Source organism: Euprymna scolopes, chromosome 1 (genome assembly GCF_053919585.1).
Source record: "Euprymna scolopes isolate OS-2025 chromosome 1, ASM5391958v1, whole genome shotgun sequence".
Classification (NCBI taxonomy): Eukaryota; Metazoa; Mollusca; class Cephalopoda; order Sepiida; family Sepiolidae; genus Euprymna; species Euprymna scolopes.
The window spans coordinates 177,255,650-177,282,742 of NC_136482.1; the positions used below are offsets into that span (position 1 = coordinate 177,255,650).

Here is a 27,093-nt window from a genome sequence, read left to right on the forward strand (position 1 = left end):
ACTTAACGTAACTTCATTTTTTCTCAGCCCAACTGGCCTAGTTTTCAGTTATCACAAATTTTTGGGGGGAAATGATTCCAATCTCCTTCTATTTTTGTTTTCATTTATAATTTAATTTTGAGGAGGGAATGAGGCACAAAGGACAACTAGTAGTAGCGGCCGCCATAAATAAAAATGCCCCCCCCCTCCTTTCTAAAAAAAAAAGTTTCTGTGCGTGAATGGGACTTTTTTCTCGTATACAATATTGATTTTTTTTTCCCTCTTGTATGCAGTAATTTCAAAATAACTTCGGTAAATATGCATTTTAGGTGTGTAAATTATTTGACCTTCATAAAACCATAAACAGCTTCTTTTTTTTTTTTTATATATATATATATATAAAACATTATTAGGCCCAAAGACTTAAATAAAACCATAAAAAGTTTCATTTTTATTATGTTTTTTTGTAATTTTTTATTAAACTCAATGGACAACATTAAAAAGTTTCACGCAATTGCAGCCATGTTTTTTTATTTTCAAATTTGAAATAATTTGAAAAACAAAACATGGCCGCTATTGCGTGAAACGTTTTTCTATTGTCAATTGAATGCAATAAAAAAAATTATAACAAAATAATAACAATGAAGCATTTTATGATTTTGTTTAAGTCTTTGGGTTTAATAATGTGTTTTATATATAAAATAATAGCTGTTTATGGTTTTATGAAGATCAAATAATTTATGCACCTGAAATGCATATTTACCATAACCTGTATTGAATGTTAGAACTTTTTTTTTGCATTGATGAAAACCATGTACCATTTGGTTTGATTTTAAGTAAGATATCCACTCCTTCTACGAGTTTAGCTAAATTTCTGTGAAAATACAACAGACACCCTCTTTGTCAAAAATCAACCGACTTTACCTTTCATCGAACCATTGCAATACTTACTGGTTTCATTGTGAGTTTCTGTTAAAATTAGCATAGTTTTTGTATCTTCAGACGTTTGGGATGTTTCATTATCATTTAGAATGTCTAAAAAATCGTCTTCAAAAACATCATCATCGTCATCATCATCGCCAAATAAACTATCTTCATCATCGCAATCATTAGGAATATCAGAGAGGGATAGCTGGAAAAAAAAATCCATAATTTAAAAAATATTTTTTTTATATCATAAAATAATGGATGATTTGTTTTATAAGAAACCAAAATGCATTTTGGTGGATTTAATGTTATTTGTAAATAAATGATTGTTTCTAAATAGGATTTTTATTTCACAAAAAAAAAGTTGACTCAAAGTATAAGAAACCGCAATGCATAAAAAAAAAATATAGCCCTTTGCCTTTGATGGTGAAGGTATTTATTTCTCTCCCACAGTTAGAAATGTGACAGAAGGGTTATAAAGTGGGATTGATCAGCTCTGTCAGCACTCCCCGGTAGGGGCACCTCAAGCGATTAGCAATAAACTAACCCCTTTTCAAAGAGAGAATGCAAAGCCTGGGAGGGTGAACCTCCTAGAATTGCACAGTACTAGAACCAACAGGGAAAAGATCATTACAAGAATAGTCTAGATTCTGTTGAATTTGGGCCGAGGGCAAAAACAATGGTAGTAAAATTTGATCGATAATTCGAAGGAGAAGAATAACTTGCTTGAACAATATGCAGTTTCTACTTGCTAAGAAGGGAATCAAACACTTACATATAAGCCGCTAGGGACAAGAAAAATTGGGAACCTGTTATTGACAAATGTATTTGTGATTTGTTGTTTATAGTTTTTATGGTAATTATTTTGTTGTACATCAGAGCGTGCCTTATTGTGAGGATGTGTGTCAGAGTCACTGAGTGTCCTGTACATAATCCTGCTTGTACAGGTTGTCCCATGTTTTGGCAACCTTCGCTCAGCCTCGGTAGAGTTTTATCCATTCTTTCCAAGGGAGTTCAGAGACCACTGGAAGGTCTTCTTTCAGTGCTGAAAGAGCCTTGTTATTGTCATCTTTGACTGATTCATTCCATCAATGCAGACAGAAGGATGCCGGTGTTGTTCGTCCGAGACTTGTAACAGTGGCAAAGCTCTTGCGGGAGATGGTATTCAGTGCAGCACCTTTTGGTATCCAAATTGGAGACGGTGATTGTTGTCGCTCTGCTTGTTATACTCTGCCTTCGCTATCGTCTCTCGACAGATCTGTGGCAGAGTGATTTCAGACATCTTGTAGAAAGATGGTAGGTTGGTTGATTTCAGGTTACCTGTAATCATCCGGCAGGTCTTGTTGAGCTCAACGTAAATGTTTGCAGCATGAGCAGATGCCGTTGTGCAGTATTCTGCGGTCAAGTAGCACAGTTTTCAAGCTGACATGAAAACTTATTTAAAGCTAATAATAATCTAATATCATATATTGATATTTTCAGGTGACAAATGTCAAAGTTGAACATGTCCCTTAACACATATATACAAGATAAACAATTATTTATATACAAGGTAAGCTTTAAATTTTTGTGGTAAATCCAGTTCCCACAAAAAAATGTTTGAGTCAAAAATTATAAATTGCTGCCTGTGTGAGACAAAACAGAACAGATACTTCATTTTGATCCCAGCCTGAAATGCATGGAATTAACACAGGCAGAATCAATTAAGTAAACAATATGCACTTTCTACATGTTAAGAAATAATTCTAAAGTTTACAGTGTATCTGTTAAAAAAGGAAATACCTGACCTAGTTATGAATAATTGTATTTTCTTTTCAGTTTCAGTTTTTTTTTTTAATAATAATTTCTGTTTAAGTAAAGTGAGGCTCAAAATATGACACGAAAACTTGCTCAATAATAGACGTATACTTATGAACAAATTAATGCACAAAATCAGTAACTATGGTAACCATCCGAAACTGACTCGAAATAAGTACTTATAAACCTTCAGAAATCTACGCACTAAATACAGCAATAAAATGTATATAATTATTAGGGTTGTGACAACAGCATATTATTTTCATTGTTTTGACTCTTTAGTATATATCCGTTAATATCTTATATGTTTTTATATAGACTGATGTGGTTCTCGGTTGATTGACTGTGTCAGATATATACTTGAGAATCAAAAGAATGAAAAGAATATTCTGTTGTCACAGCCTTAATAATTATATATATAATATTCATTCATAACGATTAAAAAAAAAAAATGATATATATAATATTCATTCATAACGATTAAAAAAAAAATAATTATATATATAATATTCATTCATAACGATTTAAAAAAAAATAATTATATATATAATATTCATTCATAACGATTTAAAAAAAATAATTATATATATAATATTCATTCATAACGATTTAAAAAAAAAATAATTATATATATAATATTCATTCATAACGATTTAAAAAAAAATAATTATATATATAATATTCATTCATAACGATTTAAAAAAAAAATAATTATATATATAATATTCATTCATAACGATTTAAAAAAAAAATAATTATATATATAATATTCATTCATTACGATTTAAAAAAAAATAATTATATATATAATATTCATTCATAACGATTTAAAAAAAATAATTATATATATAATATTCGTTCATAACGCTTAAAAAAAATAATAATTATATATATAATATTCATTCATAACGATTAAAACAAAAAAGAAAAGGGGCCACCCTATTTTTATAACATTGTCACATGAAAATTTGCGCTTGAAAAAATTTAAAAACTGTCCATGTAACAACTCAACAGACTATTTATTACCTAGAGAGATTTTTACATCTCCAAGGAGAAAAAAAATGATTAATAAAAAGAAATTGCTTGATAAAACCTTGATAAGGGTGAAAGCTTGCTTTATATTTTTAAAGGTAAATAAACATCTCTTTTAAAGAAAAAAAAACACTTATATCGTTTGGCTTTCTTACATACCCTGATATTTAAAAAAAAAATAAAAGTGCCACCATATATATATATATATATACTAGCAAAAGTACCCATCGTTGATTGGGTTCAAACAGCCTACAGAAAATGGACTCTGATTTATGAAAGTATTATAGGTTATGAAAAGGAAGGGTTGTAAAGAGATAGCTTCGAATTTTGGGGTATCAAAACCAATCAATATGATGAAAGTAAAAATAAAATAGATAAACCCCATAATTTATTATACTATACCTGTTCACACTAAAACACTTATCACAATATTCTGTGGATCTATATTAAAAAACCTTGTTAAACTTTGTGACATATTTCATGTCTATGGAGGTCAGGTGTAAACGAACACCCCATAATTTTATTATACCATATTTCTTCAAACTGAAACATAATTATCAAAGTATACTTACGCAGATAGATATGAAAAAGTTTGTGCCTATTTCCATTCTATGGAGGCCAGGCGCGAACGCAGACCCCACAATTTTATTATACCATCCTTATTTAAGTTAAAACATACTTATCAAAGTATTATTATGTACATCTATATAAAAAACACTTGTAAACGTTTTTCTTAATTTTTAAATTTTTTATTTCCATACTTTGTGGACCAGGCGCGTATGCAGACCCCACAATTTTAATGAATCATCATTATGCAAGATCAAACATACCCATTCCTGTGTTTCGATACATCTTCTATCATTATATGTGATCAGTTTTCTATAATAGTCAACCATATAGGAGCCTATTCGTGACCAGACACACACACAGACGTTCAGCTTTATATTATATATATATATATATTGAAAATCGATATATAAAATATATCTGATGAAATTTTATGTGTATACTTGAAATAATTAGTAATTCCCATATTTAGCTCGTTTCCATAATAAATTCCTGATTTTGAGTCTTTATAAATCTCTAAATATTTAACTATAAAATTACTCGATTACCGTAAAATACATGTTAAATGTGCATATATTTTCTCAAACATGAAAACACACTTGTGGGGGGGGGGAGTATCTATAGCTTTTAGCTTTATTGGTAGTTTAAAATAAATAAATATTTATTATTTCATTATTACTAGCAGCAGTGAAAAATTTTATTTTAAACAAAATCAAATAAAAAAAGATGAGGGAAAGAATCGTTTTTAATAATGGAAAATAGGCACAAATTTTTCTGATTCCGATACCAATTCTGACACCCCAAAATGTTCTGATTTTTCCTATTCCTGATTCCGATTCATTGTCCCAACACTAATATATATATATATATATATATATATATATATATATATTTCAGAATAAAATTATCTAACAATCAACTGGTATAGAAACCTGTGATTATAAGTTTTACAAGATATTACTGGCAGTAATATTCTATAAGTACTATCCCACCTAAATAAGAATTGCTCGATATACAAGATAGAGCAAATAAATCAAATTTTAGTCATTTAATGAATTTAAAAATTTATGACGTGAAATGTTTGACTTTCAAATCAAAAGATTTTTATTATTCTATGTAAGACAAAGAATACATTTGAAATATTATCTCCTTATCCTATAGGATTTTGATGTCTACCATCTCTTCAGAGGAGAAAATATTAGCAAATAGTTAAAATGGTTTACACCTTATTTGGTAAAGTCAGTGAGACATGGAAAATCACAATTAAACGTTGTTTAAGTATTTAAATGTCATAGAGTAAGGGAAGTTAATGAAAAGGATATAAAAATTCATATCCAAATTGTATGGTAAAATCTGAAGTGAAAAATCTTTTGATTTGAAATTCAAACATTTCAGGTCATAAATTTTTAAATTCATTGAATGTCTAAAATTTTATATATATATATATATATATATATATATATATATATATATATATATAATCTGAGGCTATTGTTTTCCAAAGGTTAAATAACCAATGAAGTTTAACAAGGTTAATACAACAGTGCTCAATACTGAAGTAGAGCAAGGTATACTTCTTATTTGTTTTTACATAAGCAGTAATATGTTGCTACACAATCATGAGCATGTTTCAGTCAGTTACCAGTAACTAGACACCGCTTCAAGTGATACAAAAGCAAAGTTTCATATAAGCTGTATTGCCTGAAGAAGTCTCTAGTTACTGGTAACTAGCTGACCGAAACATGCTCATGGCTGTGTAACAACATATTACTGCTTATGTAAAAACAATGAAATAGTGTGTGTGTATATATATATATATATATATATATATATATATATAGTTTTTGAATCTATGGGAAAGATGCTACCCAACTGGCACACAATTTACTTCTTTTTAATTTGTGTCAAATTAAATTGCAATAAAACAAAAAAAAGGTTACTTACACTGCCTGATGACATTGAATTGATATAATTTTCACTTAATGTTCTGTCGCTTGATGAAGAAATATCGATATATGATTCGGGATGTGAACGATTACTTTTACTTGTGTTGGATGTTTTACGCTGAGAATTGACTTTAGTTTCCATCTTTTGAATAAATTCTGATCCTGGATCCATTAACTATAATAGAAACACACACAGGGTTTTTATGCACATATGCATGTATGTACTGAAATTGTTTTTTGTTTTTTTATAAAAAAATCGCTTCAGACAAGACATGAAGACACTTGATGTAAAGATTTAAACAATATACCACTTCAAAACTAAAAACTAACCAACAATAAATGTTATATTGATAGATTCCAACCCAGAAAACAGCAATTTTCCCCCTTTGCCAGAAACATCTGTCATGGAATGTGAAAACTAAAGGACAAAATTAGGAAAAATTTAGTTTTATATATGAAGCAATGGAAGAAAAAATTCAAATTAATAAATAAGTATGACAGCTTACTTAAAAAACGAACAGGCCACCATATTGGCAATAAACTAACATATTCGCATTTTTAACCAATTTAATGTATTTATTTGCTTCTCCACCAAAACAAATTAGGCACAAGGTCGTTTTTAATGTGGGGTAAAAATCAGCTCCCCTAAAAGTAGGCAAAAAAGGGGGCACTCTGGTTACCAAAAATAATAATTGTCCCAGTATAAAGGGTTTCCCCTCCATTGACTGGTACAAATTATCTTAAGTGCAGCATCTGCAGAACAGATACTACACTTTGATCCCAGCCCGAAGTCCAAGAACAACAGGGTGTTTATTTGCTCCCCCACCGAGCAAATTAGGCACAAGGCCGATTTTTAATGTGAGGAGTGAAGAGGAAATGGGGACCAACTCACCGGGGAATAGGAGAGCTGAATAGTGACAATTGGTATGAAGGGTTTCCCCTACATTGACCAAGGTCTTATATGTGGGGTCGCCTCCACATATGGTCTTTGCTTGCAGTATCTGTCGGAACAGATACTACACTTTGATCCTGGCCCGAAGGCCACGGACAACAAAAAAAAAAGGCAAGCCTCTTTTCTATTTATTTAACCAATTTAAAAAACATTTTTTTTTTTTTTACCTATTTCATAAGTAATACTAGATTGGTTTTAAATTAATAATTTAGATCAATAAATATAATCAGATTATTATTGAATTCATTTGGAATTACTTTTGAGATGAGTAATTTGTATTATTTTATTATTTGTAGACTATCATCCTCATCTTCTAGTTGTTTCACAACGTTTCGGACAATTATTCCTCTGGCCTTCGTCAGGTGGTTAACCGCGGCGGGATAAGAATGTTGAATCTCTCAACTGCATCCACAGCAATTACTGCCTTCCGTAGTTGTCGTCTAACCACGGTTTGGCCAACTAATCCTCTGGCCGGCTTTGGGTAGGATTGAAACTGCTATCTTCAGGTAATGCTAACTTGGAACTGTAGCTATTCTGCATCTCTATCCACTGTGCCATGGGTTGCAGAGTTACTTATCTTCCCTTTGATAAAATTTATTTGTTATATATTTGTTTTTTAACAACTTTTTTGTACCTCAAAACTCAATTTTATTTTTATCATAAGTGCTTATCAAGGTCTGGTGGCCACTCAAGGATAAGGGTTAATGAGTACCGTGATGATCAGTCATGATGGAAATTGGAAAAGTCGATTTATTTTAGAGGACAGCTCATAAAGAACTTATGGTATAGCCAGTTAAGAAGCAGTTCTGTGGTATTGTATTCCACAGACAAGCAATTCTGTGAAAAAAAGTTCTGCTCATGGAATTTTCACATAGTTTTAGGTACAGATAGAGAGTAAGAGAAATTGCTGATAATGGTGGTAGAGTGTCGAGTGTTTGTTATGTGTGTGTGTGGTGGGGCTATACAGTCGAGCAACTGCCATGAAAATAAAAAAAAAATTGTTTTCAAGTAAAACTAATGAACAAAAACTGCTATTCCAATTTTTTGAATCCAAATGATATTGCAGATATTACACCAAAATTATCAATCACGCATTAAATACCTTCATAACTGTTTTCACAAATTTTGGCGTTTCTTTTGGGCTTTTGATGATTGCTTCACAATCTTTCTTGACTTCTTGTCTTGCTAACCGTGCATTCTCTTTCAAAAGCTTTCTGAAAAGTAAAAGGCAGTTTATAAAAGTGAGAATGTGTGTGTGTGTGTGTGTTAGGACAATTCTCAACCTATATACTCAACAAATTTTTGATCTACAGACATGAAATTTGGTATATAGTGTATTCAGACAAGTGAAAAACATTTTAATTGGTTTTCATCCAGAAAAAAGGGCTGCTAAGTGGTCAAAACTGAAAAATTGGTACTTGTGGGTCATCAGATTTTTATCTGTTTGTTAACTGTTTCACGACTACGCATGTGTGAATCGTTCACATGACAGCTTCCTTATGTTAAGAATAAGTAGGTTTGAAAACACTTTTTAAAGATCGTGGCAAGCTGGTCTAGTAGTGCTAAGTTAATTCACTATTTTTAGGTTTTGGTTTCGATCTCAGTTCAAGTATTTTTTTAATTACAAGAAGTGAACTGTTTTAAAAAAACTACTCACACGTACATATCTCGGTTTCTTTCCGCTTTCTTTTGCTTCATTTTTTTAAAGGAATTTAATGTTACATTTAATATTGGGCAATGCCGGATACATCTAGTATAGCTATAAAAGTGAGAATGTGTGTGTGCGTGCGTGTGTGTGAGGAAAGCTCTCAACCTATATACTCAACAAATTTTTGATGTACAAACTTGAAATTTGGTATATAAGGTATTGAGACACGTGAAAAACTTTTTAATTGGTCTTCATCCGGAAAAAAGGGTTAAAAATTGAAAAATTGGTACTGGGTTGGGGTCATTGGATTTTTATTTGTTTGTCAACTGTTCATGACTGCGCATGTGCGAATCATTCACATGAAAGCTTCCTTATGTTAAGAATAAGTAGGTTTGGAAACACTTTTTAAATCGTGGCAAGCTAGTCTTATGGTTATCATACTTGACTGACTGTTTAGGTTTTGGTTTCGATCTCAACTTGAGTTTTTTTTTTACTTACAAGAAGTGAACTGTTTAGAGAAAAACATAATACTCATATGCACATGTTTCAGTTTCTTTCCGTTTTTTTTATTTCATTTTTTTAAAAGAAATTTAACGTTACATCTGCTAATGTGTGGGTACATCTGCTAATGTGTGTGTGTATAAATATATAAATTGGCATAGAAAATTGAACACTCAACTAAAAATTGAAAAGGGCATTTATTCAAATTATGTATATGTAATTCAATGCTATAAGAGAAATTACAAGAGTGCTCAATTACATGTGTAAGAGCATGTTTATTTATTTAATGGACACTATGCATTAGTTCGATCTTCCATTTAGGGAGATAAATTCGGAGAACATATTTTACTTACTTTGCCCGTTTTTTCAACAACTTCTGTGCTTCTGGGTAGTCATTCATCGTTTCATTAAAATCAGCTTTCGACAAAATGAATAGATTAACATAACCCTTACACCGGACATCAGCTGTTCTACGGCTCCCAGAAATTGCCAGCAAGCTAGGAGGAAAAAAAAATTATTTAATGATAATAATAATAATAATAATGATGATGATAATAATAATAATAATGACTGGTTGAAATTAAATTGAATGTAAACAAAGGAAATATATAAGAGTTCATACTCTTTTTTTTTTTTTTTTTTTTTTTTAGAAAAAAAATTCATATAATATTTCAAATTATAATTTTATTAATCAACTAGCCTGGGTGCCCGGCATTGCATGGATGTTTGGAGGTGTGTGTTAAGCAAAAAAAAAAAAAAAAAAGTAGTGGTAGTTCAGACAGGCAGGCATGGACCCATACCGCAAGGGAGGAAAAGAATGTGAAAAGAAAAATGTGACGTCTTTGCTGTTGAATCCATCGCCAAACTGGAAGTGGTAAAGGTTTAAATTAAGGCTAAAAAAAAGAGGGGATGACTTTTGAAAATATCGGCAAAAAAAATGACCCCTCCTTGTAAAAAAGTGCCCAGTTGAGGTTGAAGGAATTAATGCTTTTAGCCAATTTTCGATATTTGTCGTCCGAAGGGTCGGATTTCAAAACGATACTGATCTCATGAAAATTTGTCACCTCTGTTGAAAGTTTTAGACAGACATACAAACATACATACACATGTACGTACATTTAAACAGATAGGTGAGATTTATATTATAGATAGTATCACCTTTAGGCTTCCATACATCAAAAACAATAAAATAAATATGACTCAGAAGAATTTGGTATATATATATGATTCTGTTATATAAGTATATACCATCAATCTGTTTACACTGCACCTGTTGGTGGTAACCTCCTTTTATTTTGAAATTATATTTTATTTTGCTTAAATTTAACTCTAGTTATAGCTTTGCAAGTAAATTTGGTTAGCCACCATGTTGTTAAACATAAACACTGTCTATTTTCATCTTTATATCTGTGTTCCTATATCTTTACAGAGCCACAATTAGTCCATACATGAAGTATTGTTGCCACATCTATGTTGCGCATCATTTATTGGTCTCTCACTCTTAGACAGGGTCCAAAAAGAGTCTCCAATCCAGTAGGTTCCTCACCATCCACCAAGCTCCAACTACTATCCCATCACTGCAATGTGCATACCTGTGTCTGTTTTATGTTCATTAATATAATGCACTCTGATGAACTCATAATACTTGTGCTCCCTCAATGTACATACTCCTGAAAACCTGACAAGCAGCAAAATCTCATCCTTTCACTATCAAAGTCTCTAGATGCTTGTTTCCTGCTTCCCTGAGTATACTAATCTGCAGAAGTTTAAATGTAATGTGAACAGACATCTCGCTGCTCAAGTACTCACAATATCCTGTTAGATATGATCCCAAATAGTATAGTAGCCCCTTATATCCAAGCAGTAATATTGCCTTGTTTGGGACAAAAAAGAGTAAAAAAGGAGAAAAAAAAAAATGATAACATAAAACTTGATAATCCTGCTGCTGCCAGACTAGTTTACCATGCGACCAGTAGATGGCTCTGTGTGTAGTGCACTTGCTAGTGGTAATCTCCCTTTATTTTGAGATTATATTTTATTTTGCTTAAATTTAACTCTAGTTATGGTTTCACATGTAAATTTGATTAGCAGCCATGTTGTTAAACGTAAACACTGGTCTATTTTCATCCTTATATCTGTGTTCCTATATCTTTACAGAGCCACAATTAGTCCATACATGGAGTATTGTTGCCACATCTATGCTATTGTATCATTCATTAGTCTCTCACTCTTAGACAGTGTCCAAAAAAGAGTCTCCAATCTGGTAGGTCCCTCAATATCGGCCAAGCTCCAACCTATGCCTCATCACCTAGCAATTCCTAATGGTTTAGAGACATGGTAAGTAATATAAATGGATAAGGTGTGCATTGATGAACTAATATCGGATGGTCTGTCAAAATGTTTAATCTGGCAAGGCTCTAGAACCAAACTTGCTGAAAAATTGTTTGTGGTGAAAAAGAGTAAAAAAGAAAGAAAAAAAATGATGGTCTTTGAATCCAGACAAAATTACAACAGAAAATTTGACAATCCTGGTGTTGCCAGACTAATTTACTATGCAATCAGAAGATGGCTGTTTGTAGTGCACCATCAATCTGTTTACACTGCACCGCATGGTTGTCTCCTCCAGCGTGACCGTAGCTGAGATTAAACTCACCTCACGAGTTTGTAGTGTAATTCAAATCTTGTCTGTAGCTAAATACTTGATGCTTCGCCAGGGCTATCAAGGGTATTTTTTTATCCTGACGCCATCACAAGACGGGGTGCCTACCACGGCTTAAGAGAGTCCCATCTACCCTCGAGAGAAGGATAGACCGCGCCAATTTCTCAACCTGGTATTTTACCTTGCTAGTTGTAGTTTCCCTTTAAATCTGTATTTTCTCTTAATAAACTGTTCTACACAATTCACCCTTTTAGGAGTCAATGATTTCATTGGACAAAACTCTTCTAAGCCCTCTTTGTCACCCTACTTCCTCTTTCTCGCAGAAAGTGATATTGCAAGTCTATCTATGCTCTATCATTATTTTCATGGCAGGTGCTCAACTCAGCTTCTATCTAGAGCATTCGCAGCAGACACTCGACTAGCTACAACAACTACTAACAATTTTACTTATCTATTTGTGGCACAATCACGTTGACACACCGATTCTCGCCAGATCATAGAAGTTAAGCAATGTTGAGCTTGGCCATTACCAGATGAGTGACCATTTGGGAAGGCAAGGTGCTGTATGTACCACGAGGTAAAATACCAGGCTGCTGAGAAACTGGCGTGGTCTATCCTTCTCTTGAGAGTAGATGGACTCTCTTAAACCATGGTAGGCACCCCATCTAGTGAAGGTATCACGATAAAAAAAATACCCTGCATAATGAATCCTGCATCTGTTAAGTTTTTTTGTGAGTGAAAGTCTCAGGCTTTGTAGAACAAACATTTTCCTTTCCTCTGAAGAAAACTAATCTCGTATCATATATATGCATGTTTTCTTGTGAGGATATTTTAGAGAAAGAGTCTGTGTTAGCAAACCCCAAACCCTGCGAAATTGAAGGAAAACATCAGGAACGAAATAAGGGAATTAAATCGCAATCCAGAGATTCTGCAATCTGTCATGCATAATGTTTTGGAAAGAGCACAAATATGCAAAGCTGAAAATGGGCAACATTTAAAAGACACTATTTTTCATAAATAAAGATTGTTTGAATTTTGTATTTTTTTTTTTAATTTCCAATGTCTTAGATTGTGTTAAAATTACAGAATTATATCATCAAAAATAAAGAATCTATTTAAGTTCAAAACACTTCAGTGACTTTTTGGACATCCTATATATATTTTTTACTTTACTAGGGGATCACCACTTATCAAGGCTTAAGGGAAACTTGAGGATAAGGATTAATGAGTGTTGGGTAGACTGTGAAACAACATTGTGATGATCAATAGTGGCAGAACTTGGGTAGAACTTGATTATTTAAGAGGATGGCTCAACAAGAATTATTTATAATAAATTTAAAAACGACCATGTTTTAGTTAGTTGGGAAGCAGCCCCTCAGTCTTGTTTTCCACAGACCGACAGTTCTAGGAAAGAAACTTTGCTCAAGGACTTTTCGTATCCATCTAGCTGAAACCACTGTTAATAATTTTCCCCACTCTTTATCTGTGCCTAAATCAAAATGTAGATTCCATGAACAAAGCTTCTTTCTGAGAACTGCACGTCTGTGGAACTCTCTTCCGTTAGCATGTTTCCCACCTGACTACAACTTGGATGTCTTCAAGTCCAACATAAACAAATTCCTGATAAACCGCCTCCTTAAGTAATCCAAATTATCAAATCTCCATTACTAACGATTACTACGATGTTATCCCATTGATTACTGTACACGCAATAACCCTTATCCTCGAGTGGCCTCCGGACCTTGATAAGTGGTGACTCCCATGTAAAAAAAAATAACTGCTATAAGAAATTATAACATTATAGTTTCAATACATTAGTAGCTTCTTTAGTTGTCATTCTATTTCCTCATAATAAAAATAATGCCAAGTAATACAGATATATTTTCAATGACTTTGGACCTTAATGATGGATAAATTGTGAATAGTTTGTCAACATACCTGATTTCTCCAAAGACACTTCCTTCGTGCAATGTTGCCAGGACTGTATTATTGTCTGATCCTCCAACAACTTCCACCTGGCCATTGCTAACAATGTACATTTCCTTTCCAACTTCGCCCTTCATTGTTTAAAGGGATGAAAAACAATATATATTAGAATGAATTAGAGTTTAATACAACATTTTTAGTAAAAAAAAAAATAATAATTTCAAAATAGTACAATTTGTAATTATTATTTAAATGTTTGAGAAACAACTGGTTGAATGAAAATTATAGAGGATTCCTCAATTTTTTTTAAGACTCTTCACCTCGTTGTCTTTCTTATTATCCCCCTTTCTATATAAAATCCCATGATTCTTTGTTGGTGTTCAATAAAAATTATTCTATCATATCGTGTTGTATATTTCCTTCTTTGAATTTCTGTTAATTCTTAATCTTATTCCACTAACAATCCTACTTGCAACAGATTATATGCTCAGAAGAGATAATGGAAACTGCTGCAGCAGATTATTATTCGATGGAAATGAAACAAAATATGAAATTTAGGAAATTAAATTCTTAAGCTATCAATGCATTATTGATGCCATCTTAGATATGACATTTTTTAATTTTTGAGATGAGGATTGGTTATTCATATTATTTGGATTCATTGGACTACTGTTCTCATTTTCAGTGTTATTTTCACAACGTTTCAGTTGATGTAACATCTGACCTTCTCCAGGTTTATCTTGTTGAACTCGAAAATGCTTCCGTCAAATTCGGGAATTTGGACGGAATTTTTAATGGAACCCTTTATTTACTTTACTGGGGTAGCATGCTCTTGTTCCATTAGCCATGACTGGATAGAGGTCCTAAGTAATTCGTAATTGTATTTTTCGGTTGCCCATACTGAGAATTGAACCTTCAACCTTTAGGAGAATATCACTTTTATAATTGATTTTTCCAAGTACTCTAACCACTGCGCCACAGGTCCTTAACTCAAGATGAGAACAGTAGTCCGATGTATCCAAATAATATGAATAGCCATCTTAGATATAATTCCTAACCTTTTACGCTAACAATGCCACTCCCAACATAGATAATCAATATTTTATCTACAACTGGATTGAAATCAAGCATTCTTTTGCAGTGATATTACTGTATAATTGAACATATTTGGCCATTCACACACATATTGTGGAGAGTGGGATGTGTATTTGTTATGGTATTACAAGTCTGAAATGCCAATGAATTTAGATGGCATTTTAAATAAAATGTAGAAAAGCAACAACAATAACAGAAAGAATCTTTCAAAATTAACGAAAAAATAAAAACTGCAATCATCTTACCTTATGACATATAAAATCCCCCGGAAGGCAGAGAACGGGTCTCAATTTTGCAACAAGATCGAATAATAAATTTTGATCGCAATCCTAAATATAAACAGAATAAAAATTGTTTATTAATTAAGCTGGGTGGATTTTCTAAAGCTGCTGGAAAGACTTGCTGTCATTCAGACTCAAGGAAAACACCACAAGTTATTGTTAGTGTGCAATCACTGATAACCACTTTAGGCTGCAATACCCGTCCGTATTTATGACGTACACGAGCCAATCATATTATTGTGTGGAGGAACCCGGATGTATTAATATTTATTACATGATGAGGTTGATGATATTTCGATGTATGAGGTCCACCACAACAACTAAGATGATTCGTTTATAATGGTGAAGGTTTTGTGCAGAGCCACAACCACAATTTTTGGTACAACTCTTATCTCAGTCAATGCAATGGCTGCCATAGGACAGAGCAGACAGTAGACCTCAGGTTTTTCATCAAATACATGTCTAAATGAAGACTGAAGGTGCATCTCTCCCATTGGATTTAATGCACCTCCAGATACCAACCTGGGAATTTCTACGTCCAGGCGTGGTACATACAATACCTAGCATTCTCAAATGGTCATCTATCTGGTACTGACAAGGGTCATCATTGCCGAACTCCAGTGATCTGGTGAGAACTGGTGTGTCAACATGATTATTTCATATATCATGGTAATATTATTTATTATCAAAAGAGATGGAGTATATTTCTTATACCTTGCAATGTTCATTATGTTTATACCTTGCAATGTTCATTATGTCTATACCTTGCAATGTTCATTATATTTATATCTTGCAATGTTCATTATATTTATATCTTGTAATGTTCATTATATTTATACCTTGCAATGTTCATTATATTTATACCTTGCAATGTTCATTATGTTTATACCTTGTAATGTTCATTATATTTATACTTTGCAATGTTCATTATGTTTATATCTTGCAATGTTCATTATATTTATACCTTGCAATGTTCATTATATTTATACCTTATAATGTTCATTATATTTATACCTTGCAATGTTCATTAAAATTATAACTTGCAATGTTCATTATATTTATACCTTGCAATGTTCATTATATTTATACCTTGAAATGTTCATTATATTTATACCTTGCAATATTCATTATATACACAAAGAAATGTTTTTTACAAGAGTGAATAATGTGTGTGTGTAAAAGTACCCAACTCTATGATATAAACGATAACAGCAAAATCTTTTTTTAATAGCTATAACATTTCGATAAAATCTATGATTTCTTCAGATATATAAAAGCTGATACGATTCTGAAGTGAAATCAGAGACAACATATTACAAAATAAATTATCATAAACTAAATTGAAAAATGTTAAAATGACTTCATAATGGTAATAATGCAATCATTCTGCACAGTGCTCAGGAGGTGCGCTACAACTCATCAATAATTGCATGTATATGATACATAGGATAATGTGCATTTTTCAGTGAAATGAACAATGTATTTAATGAAATTAAAGGAATAAATTGTAAGATGGTCAACATCATGAACTTTGGAATATAGACTTTTGTCATTTGTTTATTATATGTGTTGTAATTACATTAAGTTTCATAAATTAAGGATTAGTATAAAAAAATGGTGAAATATAATTGAAAAAAATCATATTTTCATATATATATATATATATATATATATATATATATATATATATATATATATATACACACATAGAGAGAGAGAGAGAGAGAGAGAGAGAGAGAGAGAGATTCCCTTTGTCAAAAATATTGCTCATGAAATATAAGAAGTAAAGGACAAATAAGAAAAGCTAAAGTTAAAAAGTTGATGAAAGTAAACCCAAGGTTCACTTTCTATTCTGAAATTTAGGAGAAAATATATATATATATATATATATATATATATATATATATATATATATATATATATATATAGCCAAATAAATGAATGGCAGTTTATATTAATGATTACAAAGGTTTGTGTTTTAAAACTGATGCCAAACAGAAAGTGCACACAATAATTCCTTACTTGTGTAATAGAGAAGAACACTGGTTGCTAAGACACCTGCAGGTTACTTCCCCTTAGGCAGAGACAGACAGACTCAAACAAACCCAGACAGTAGGATGTGGAAGCATACTTTCTCCACGGTAAATTTCATCAGAGTGAATACAAGACTTTATCCTAGATTTCATACCTACCTCGTATGGTAGAGACCACCACAAAAGCTAGTAAAACCTTTTCATTGTATGTTCTGTTATGTAACTTGCCTTCTTTATGTTTGTTAATGTGTGAATAAACGTGTGTAATGTATTTCAGTGTATTTTCTCTTTATTCTGTATCCCCAATTGTGTCAGTTTATATCTGTTTTTCCTTTGCAGAACAATCATCATCATAGATTCTATTGTTGGTATTGGTTTCCTTGATATTTTTCTAGTCAAAATTATTTCTAGAAAGATATTGGGTACTTATAAAAGGGACTATGAGAAGGTTGCCAACATCCTAAATGAAAGTGATTTTTGTCGAACAAACTAGATTTTGAGGTCGTCAGTCTATGTTGTTAACCACTAGACCACCATTACTTCCCTACAGAGAGATAAAAGTAATGAAAACAAATTCAATGCTTGTATTTTTACAAAATATGTTTCAATTTCCATCCTTGGAAAATTGTGTCAAAAACTAATTTTTCAAAGAATTCTATTTCCCTTGGCCTTCGGGACAAGATCAAAGTGTAGTATCTGTTCTTCAGATGCCGCACTTCTATTTCTTGTTCTCTTTCGGTGGAGGAGAAATCCTTCACGACTGAGACAATTTTTATTTTTGTACCTTTTCTCCACGTTAAAAAACGACCCTGGTGTCTAACTCTGTCCCGTGGGGAGGCATAGTAAATAGGTACATAATCAGAGACAAAAGAATGCAAGATGAAGAAAGATAAATGTGTTCCAAGAAAGGTTCCCCTTTTCTTGTAAGCAAAACATTAGATAAGTGAAAATGAGATTAGGATAGACCGAGATTTGAACTTTGTAAGCAAGGTTCAGAAATGGAATTTCGCATTGTTCAGTTTCACATAAAATAGTTTAGATATGTTGTTGTAAAAGGAATTTCGATTGTTCAATTCTTTTTATGAAAACTGAATTAAAATAAGATCAGCTAGAAATTAAAGAACAATGCAATTTAAATATTTTGAGAAGTAGGTTAGGAAAAAATAGGAATGAGAATTCGTTGTCTGCAGAAATGGTTTGGAAACATGTGTGAACCATGCATGTTTAGGCCACGTGGGTCGATCACGTTGACAGACCCACATATGACATCATGGCAGAAATGAATTCTCAATATAGGAGCTAGTTCAATCGAAGAAGAAGGAAGTCGGGGCAGTTGGGCAGAGAGAGCAGTCAGCAAAGGCAGTCAGAGGAGGGTCCCCCTTTAGAAGCGAAGGGTTAGAACATTAAACATGTAGAAACGACTTTGAATTCCTGGACGTGATCATCATTTCGACTGGTCAAATGGAATAAAAGAACATCTCATATTTTTGTAACTGACGTCTTCGTGTCATCATTCTACCAAATTGAAGGTAATGTGAAATCGTTATTAATGAACTTTGTATAACTCATCTTAAGAATGTGTCCCCCTCTCCATCATAAGTAATGACTGTCACCCCTCCTGTGTTAAAAGAACTGATCACCCTCTCTCCTCCTAGGCTAATATAGTGTTATAACATTCAGAACAGTATAAATGTCTCTCTCTTCTCTCCCCTCATCAATATATATGTACCCCGTCTCTCCAATATCAACCACCCTATTATATAACAAATGGTAAGGGAAGAATTACATTAGAACAAAGGAATTGACCTCTTTTGGTAAATTGTACTCTGTGACTCTATATCAAGCCTTCCAGAATGTTCTAGGAAGATTCTATTTTTGGTAACCCCAGAGATTTACTAGCACCAGAACGATTTAATTTCTTTTTTTTTTCAACCATTTAGCTGAGACCATTTAAGCCATTACTGTTAAGACACTTGTAGTCTGTCTAAACTGTACGAACGAACTAACCAAACCAAGATGGCCGACTCCTATTTATATCACCACAAGCAAGGGAGGTAACCATGTAACTGAAGCAAGGGAGGTAACCAATGTCTACACTAACATTGCTGCTGTCCTCAAGTGAATAATTTATTTCTGATTTAAAAAGTCCCTTAGAAGCTCAGACGAAGCTCCTGCCTTAGTCAAACAATCAGAGACCTGATCACAACCCTTGATCCATTCTATCTGTATCTCTCCTCTACTCTTCATTTCCTTCAGCCTTGCTACATCTATTCTCAATCGTCGATCGCTTACCAGATTGTTGGAATTCAATGTCTCCACAAGTGATGCATTATCTGTCTTGCAGAGAACGTCTGGCAATTTAGATAACTGAAATACCTCTTGTATCATAACCGCAGTCAAAACACCAGCATCAGCTCCCTCATTCAGAGCAAGAGTCTCTGAGGCCAATGGGCTTTTTGTCACTCTGTCCAATTTCTTTGACGCCCAACACATGGGGGCCATTTTGTCAGTACTTCCTCCAATAAAGACAACAAAACCACCCTGTGAAGATCCATCTTCCAGACTGGCATAAGAGGCATCAGTATAACACAAAATGTGTAAATCTGAGGGCTTTCCCAATTTTGGAAATGTTATAGAACCCTTCTTGGATTTCAATTTTGATAAGGCTTTATTCGCCTCAAATAAGGCTTTTACTTTGGGATGCTTTCCAGTGTTGCTCATTTTACACACATCCAAAGCTATATCAGGGCGTGTTTGAGTTGAAACCCACATCATCTGACCTGCAAGTCTCTTCAACTCATGCTTTTCTTCTTCATTCAGTTCATCATTTTTCCTCAGTATCCTCCCTTTGCTTATTTCTATTGGAGATATGGAAGATACATATAGATCTTGTTCTACAGTGATCCCATTTTCCTGTTGATTAACATTCAGTCCAACATATTTGAATGTTCCACTTTCATGAGATCCCACCTTAAATTTTTCTTTCAATGTTGCAATCACATCCCTTTCAAACTCTGTGTTTCCACAGAAAACAAAATCATCCACGTGCATAGCAAGAATTCCAGTCAAATTTCCTTTAATATCATGCCACAAAAACAATGCATTATCATAAGCACTTGCTACTCCTTTTAATTCAATCAAAGCCTGAGTAACTCTCTTGTACCATGCCCGTGGAGCATCATTCAATCCATAGATGCATCTTTTTAATTTCCACACTTGAGATTTAGGACAAACATCAGATGGTGGCCTCAGGTACACATCTCTCTCTAAAATACCACTTTGCAAAAAGGCTGAGGTAAAATCTATGGTCTGCAGCATCCAATTCTTTATTGATGCGGTTAGCATGACCATTCGCATAGCTTCACGGCTACATGTTGGGGAGTCCGTTTTCAGATTACTATTTTCTTCATAGCCTCGTGCTACAAGGCGAGCTTTCATTGTTTTCTGATTATCCTTGAATTTTTCAGTAATCACCCATCTTGTGGATATTGTTTTTTGACCTGTGTATGGCACACATTCAAATACTTCATAGGTGTTCATGTTTTTTATTTCTTTATGCTTGGCATCCATTACAGCTTTCGACTACTCTTGTTCAGCGGTGAGCAGGACTACATTTTCCTGTTCAGTATATTGGGGCACTTCTCTCCAATGATCAATATGATTCCAGTTGATACAAACTTGATCCTCGTTTTCATCCTCAGGTTCTATATTGATCCAATGACTATATTTGCCAGTTGATTTAGGCTGTACTGACATAACCTTTCCTTTCTTCCACTCCCCACTTTCATTTATTTTATAAGTTATGGTCTTATTTCGGCCAGGTTTTTCAGTCTTATCTCTTAAACTGGTAGAACTATCAACAACTTCTTCTCTGTCTATATCTTCACTTTCTACCACTTGATTCTGCAACTCCTCCTCCTCAACTGTAAGGTATTCATTCTTCCCTTCTGTAGTGTTTCCCAGCATTTCAGCTTTTTTTGTTCTTTTTTCGTTGTTTTTATTCACTTTCATCAATTGGCACGGATGCATCCTATAAAATGCTCCGCCATGTCTGATTAAGACAAACTGGCCTTCTCTGCCTAACACTTTTGCTGGACCACGCCATCCTTTAAAACCCTGCCTCCGATAATAGATTTGGTCTCCGGTAGCATAATCTTCATCAGCATAAGTTCTGACATTAGACCTGAGAGCTCTCCTAATTCTCTCACTGGACTCAGCTTCCAAAAAGTTTCTCCTTGCACTATGGAGAGCATTTAAATTTTTTCTCACCATGTCACTTGTAGTAGAGGACTCCATAGCAGGTAACTGGTCTGTCAGAATTGAGGGTGTATTTACATTGAAACCGAATACAAGTTCATTTGGACTGTGTCCAGAGTAATTGAGGAGGGCATTTTTTGCACAAATAGCCCATGCCAAGGCAATTTCAGGTTCACACTTCTCATCGTCAATTGTTTTTTCCATTGCCTCAGCAACTATCAAATTATGACGTTCTACAGTACCGTTGCTGAATGGACTTTCTGCGGCAGTAGTACAGGTCTCTATGTTGAGTTTTTCATTCATCTGTCTATAGTGTTCGTTGTTGAATTCACCCCCATTATCACTCAGAAAACGAACAGGAGATCCGAAATAGGTAATCCACATCATAAAGATGTTTTTGATGATCTCCTCCTTCTTCTTTGTTTTGATCAATGTTGCCGCTGAATACCTGGTAGCGGCATCAATGAGATGTAGTATCCACACCTCATTGTGAATGAACTCTTTCAAATCCATGCAAACTGTGTGATTAAATCTATTGCCAAGAGGCAATCCCACAACCGGTCGCAGTGGAGCCTTTTTAAATCTAAGGCAAATTTGACAGTTTTCACAAACCTCCTCAATCGCCTTTATAAATTCCTTGTCATTGAATTTGCCACTTTTTTTAACCAAGGAAACAAGTTTTTCCTTCGAGGCATGAGCAAACTGTCGATGAAGTTTTTCTGCTTTTTTTTTTTTTTCTGTGAAAGAACACTGACCAAAATTCTGAACATGTAATACAATGTTCTTAGTACCACTATGATCCAACAACTTATTTGTTAAGGGGAGACAATAGTGCCCTGAAGTTGTGGTCTTTAGTTCAATACATTTATCAAAAATCCAGCACATATCTTTCCGGAAATCTCGCACTATTCCTGCTGTCTTCATTGATTTGTGACTTAATAGAAAAGGCAAGTCGTTTTTCACAATATCTGCTTCGATATAAACTCTTATACCTCCGAGTGTAACCGGAAATTTAGCAACTTTAATTGCTGTGACAGCCACTCCATCACCAAAACAAAAACTCCGGTCTGAGTTCGTATACTTCACTAGTTGCAGGTCACTTTCATTTAAAGTATCTAAATAAACATCAAGCCACACTTCGCCAGCCAGTGTGCGAGTACAAGCAGAATCCAAGACTGCCATTCCAAATGTTTCCTTTACAAGATTTGAAATTTTTTCATTTGTACTGTTCAAATAAATATTTTCTTGAATGAACAACGTAATGTGTATTTGTTCTGTCGCTTCCGTAAACCTGGGCGTATTTCTAGGACACTCTCTAATTAGATGGTTCGGAGACTGACATTTGTAACACAACAACACGTTTCCACTTCGGTCACATGGATTAGATTGTCCTCGACGAAAACGCCTTTTGTTGTTACCCGGTTTAGAATAATTATAGTTGACGATTTCGGGCTCTGATTTCACTGCCGGTACATTTTCATCACGATAAATGTCACCAAATACTTTCTTTATCGATTCCTTCATGTTTTGATACGTCAAAACAGAACACGTTGTCCGCGCTAATTTTTCGTTCTCTTCCGATATGTTAACCGCGTTCAAAACAAGAAAAGCTTGCACTCCTTCCGGTAGAATAATGTGAAATTTTTTTAATCTTTGGTACAAAAACTCATAACGAACAAGAAAGTCATTTATACTGGTACCTGACGATCTTTTATAAGTGTAAAATTCCTTAAAAGTCATGTAAGCGCGCGTGTGTTCATCCTTTAAATATATGTCATCCAGTTTCTTTATTAAGATCTTCAAGCCATCTCGTCCGCCGATGTCACTTGTTGGCAATTCACGGACACATTCTCTAATATTCGGTGGTAGCGTCAAAAACACTGCTGGCCCTTTTTTTTCCTCAGAAAAATCCGTGAACAACGACCACATTTCAACGTCTTGTTTCCAGTTCTCGTAAACATCCTCCCCCTCCAACAATGGAGGTTGTTTGTTCGAAGTTGCCATATCCGATATCCGATCTGTCTAGTGCTACAGACAAGCTGTACAAAAAAAAAATTTTTTTTTTTTTTTTTTTTTTCGTTTTGTCGCACACAGAGGGATATCTCTGCTACCATTTGTTAAGACACTTGTAGTCTGTCTAAACTGTACGAACGAACTAACCAAACCAAGATGGCCGACTCCTATTTATATCACCACAAGCAAGGGAGGTAACCATGTAACTGAAGCAAGGGAGGTAACCAATGTCTACATTAACAATTACAATGTTGGCAACTGTCATCTAAGCTTCAACTTCTGTCCCATCGACAAAATCTTGCATCCCTTTGCTTGTTTTACAAGTATTTTAATGGTGGATGCTCTGATGAACTATAAGCCCTTGTACCCCGTCAACATAAATACCCCAGACACACCCGATAAGCAGCAAAGTCTCATCCCTACACAGTAGAGATCCCTAGATGTAATAAGAAAGCCTTCTAGTCTAATAGTTTTTTTCCCCAGAACTGTTAGACTTTGGAATTCCCTTCTGGGTTCCTGTTTTTCTAACTGTACTGACATGCAGAAGTTCAAGTGTAATGTAAACAGACATCTTGCTGCTAAACTCCCTACAACTTATATCCTTAATAGTAGCCTCAGACATCAAAGTGGCAGTGTGCCTTGTTTGGGGTGAAAATGTAATTAAAATTTTTTTTTTTTAAATCTTTAATGTGAACCCGTTAGTATCTGGTTATATCAGGGGAAATCAATATCAACAAAGCAGAATCAAAATATTGTAATCTGCTTATGCAAATGCACACAAATCATTAATTAATTAATATTTCAACTTACCTGAAATATTTTTAGCTTACTTAACGTACTATAATGAACCTGGATGGCCAAGTCTATCCTCATTTTTCTTGGAAGATATTCGATCAAAGAATTTTCATCTGAAATAAAACGTTTGAATCAGAATTGTTTATATGTAAAACAAGAAACAGTCGAAAGAATTCGAGAAAACAATGTTGGGTTTTATATTTGCTGCCAAGTACAACTTATTTTGACTTAGAAGTGTAGTATCTGTTCTTCACTTCACTTTTTCTGTCCTCAGTAAGTGGAGGAGAAATCATTCTAGACTGAGACAATTTTTCATTTATGTTCCTATCCAAAGTGCCCCTTTTTGGGGAGCTGGATTTTCCCCCCACATTAAAAACCAAACTTGTGCTTAACTTTACCCAGACATAAAATATGCTTAAATATGATATTTTAATTTGTCAAAATTTTGTATATATTATTATAGAGTCATGATTTCAAAAGTAAAAAAAATAAATGTATTTGGGTGCCATTAGCTAGAATCGAAACCGAAACTGTAGCATTCAAAGCTGGTGACATTACAATGCATATAAACAGATTAAAAATTAAAACTACACTAAAATGTTTAATGATTTTTTTTTTTCAATTTTGACCCATTTTTGACCACTTAAAAACAATTTTAACAGGCTAAAAACCCATAAAAGAACAGCTGTAAAAAATCATTTGAGATCACTAGTGCCACTCTACGACTTTTAGTTTCGGAGGAGATAGAGTTTGAAATTGTGAAGACAGACTGACAGACAGACAGACATATAGCCGTTTATATCTGTAGTGGAATGGGGACAAAAATGGATGGTCACGTTCAATGCCACCAAGACTAAACTTGTTTCCTTCAATAATTACGAGAAACCTTCTCTATCACCAATAGCAATGGCCAAAGACTCTTTATCTGAGAGTACATCTTTCAAACTCCTTGGCCTAACGTTCACAGGAAACATGAGTTGGAACAATTACAGTGAAAGCATTGCCAGGGCCGCTGCAAAGAAGGTAAGCTCTCTCTACCGTGCTAGAAAACTACTAACGCCCGAAAGTATCCTGTACCTCTATAAGGCCACCATTCGCCCATGTATGGAGTATTGCTGTCATATTTGGGCTGGTGCATCTGCTACTAGTCTCTCGCTCCTAGACAAGGTTCAAAGGAGAGTTGCCAATCTGATAGGCCCTGAACTGGCATCTAAGCTTCAACCTCTGTCCGATCGACGAAATGTTGCATCCCTCTGCCTGTTCTACAAGTATTTTAATGGTGAATGCTTTGACGAACTGCAAGCACTTGTGCCCCCACGACGTAAACACTCTCGACAAACCCGACAGGCAGCTTAATCTCACCCCCACACAGTAGCGATCCCTAGATGTAAAAGATCTTTTTACTCCAGTAGTTTCTTCCCCAGAACCGCTAGACTTTGGAATCCCTGCTTCCCCAACTGTACTGACATGCAGAAGTTCAGTGTAACGTGAACCGATATTTTGTTGCCCAAATCCCTACATAGTACCCCAGTAGTTGTTGCCCCTGATAGTAGCCCCCCACACCAAAGTGGTAATGTGCCTTGTTTGGGGTGAAAATGTAATAAAAAAAAATATATATATACATACCTTTTCTGTGTGGCCCCATGGCTTAGCAGTTAAAGACATTGATTAACAATCAGTTCTAAATTACACTATTCTGGAGGTTGATAATCACCTGTAGTAAGAATTGAACTTTCAACCTCCAGAATAGTGTAATTTAGAACTGATTGTTAATCAATGTCTTTAACTGCTAAGCCATGGGGCCACACAGAAAAGGTATGTATATAATAACCAAGATGAGGAGGGGTGACTAAGTAATTAACGACCCAAAACTGAAAACTTGAATATGCTGAGTTTGAATCACAGGAACACTTTCATCAAACCTACACTTGACCTTGTGTCACACCCCCTGAAGAGGAGGTAAACAAAATAGCAATCAAGATGAGAATAGTAGTTCAAATAATTCAAATTATCAATTCTCATCTCAAAATTTCCAAAACATAATATTTTTTTTATTGAATCAACAATTAAAAAAGAAATGATATCTAGTCACTATTTTAATCTATATATGGCATCCAATCTAAAAAGTGGGCTCTCTCTACCATGCTAGAAAACTACTCACATCTGACAGTATCCTGTATCTCTACAAAGCCACCATTTTCCCATGCATGGAGTATTGTTGCCACATCTGGGCTCGGGCATCTATAACTAGTCTCTCCCTCTTAGATAGGGTCTAAAAAAGAGTTTCCAATTTAACAGGTTCTACAATGTCAACATATATGACAAAGTTGTATTTTCTTTTTAAATAAACAGAAAAAGGGTTTTTAATATGGATATCAATACACACAAAAAAAAAAATTATAGGAGTATCCATAATATATATATATATATTATATTATCCATATTATACATAATAAGTATAAAATATAATAGTTATAATATACAAGGGTCGTTTCAAAAGTAAAGCCTCATATTTTTTTTATCTTTAATTACAAAAGTTGAAGAGCTATGAAGACGAGAATGGTACCATTATAACGAGCTACCTTTTGTGCTTCAGAATTTATTTTTCTACATAGTCACCATCATTCTCAATGCACTTTTACAAGGAATTCAATGATGCATCTCTGTTTCTGATGGATTTCCATG

The 27,093-nt window shown here is 33.8% G+C and overlaps 1 protein-coding gene across 2 annotated transcripts in view; it reads right to left on the reverse strand.

Moving 5' to 3' along the window:
• LOC145277781 (cyclic nucleotide-gated channel beta-1-like) overlaps nucleotides 1-27,093 on the reverse strand; it is a 138,602-nt gene that overhangs the window by 13,762 nt on the left and 97,747 nt on the right. For both annotated transcript variants that reach the window (XM_080129541.1, XM_080129550.1), the window contains exons 12-18: nucleotides 24,424-24,521; nucleotides 15,275-15,358; nucleotides 13,947-14,065; nucleotides 9,703-9,846; nucleotides 8,303-8,414; nucleotides 6,247-6,423; nucleotides 931-1,111 (exon numbers count right to left, since the gene is read on the reverse strand). In XM_080129541.1, the coding sequence (XP_079985667.1) occupies nucleotides 931-1,111; nucleotides 6,247-6,423; nucleotides 8,303-8,414; nucleotides 9,703-9,846; nucleotides 13,947-14,065; nucleotides 15,275-15,358; nucleotides 24,424-24,521 (915 nt within the window). The remainder of the gene's footprint in view (nucleotides 1-930; nucleotides 1,112-6,246; nucleotides 6,424-8,302; nucleotides 8,415-9,702; nucleotides 9,847-13,946; nucleotides 14,066-15,274; nucleotides 15,359-24,423; nucleotides 24,522-27,093) is intronic.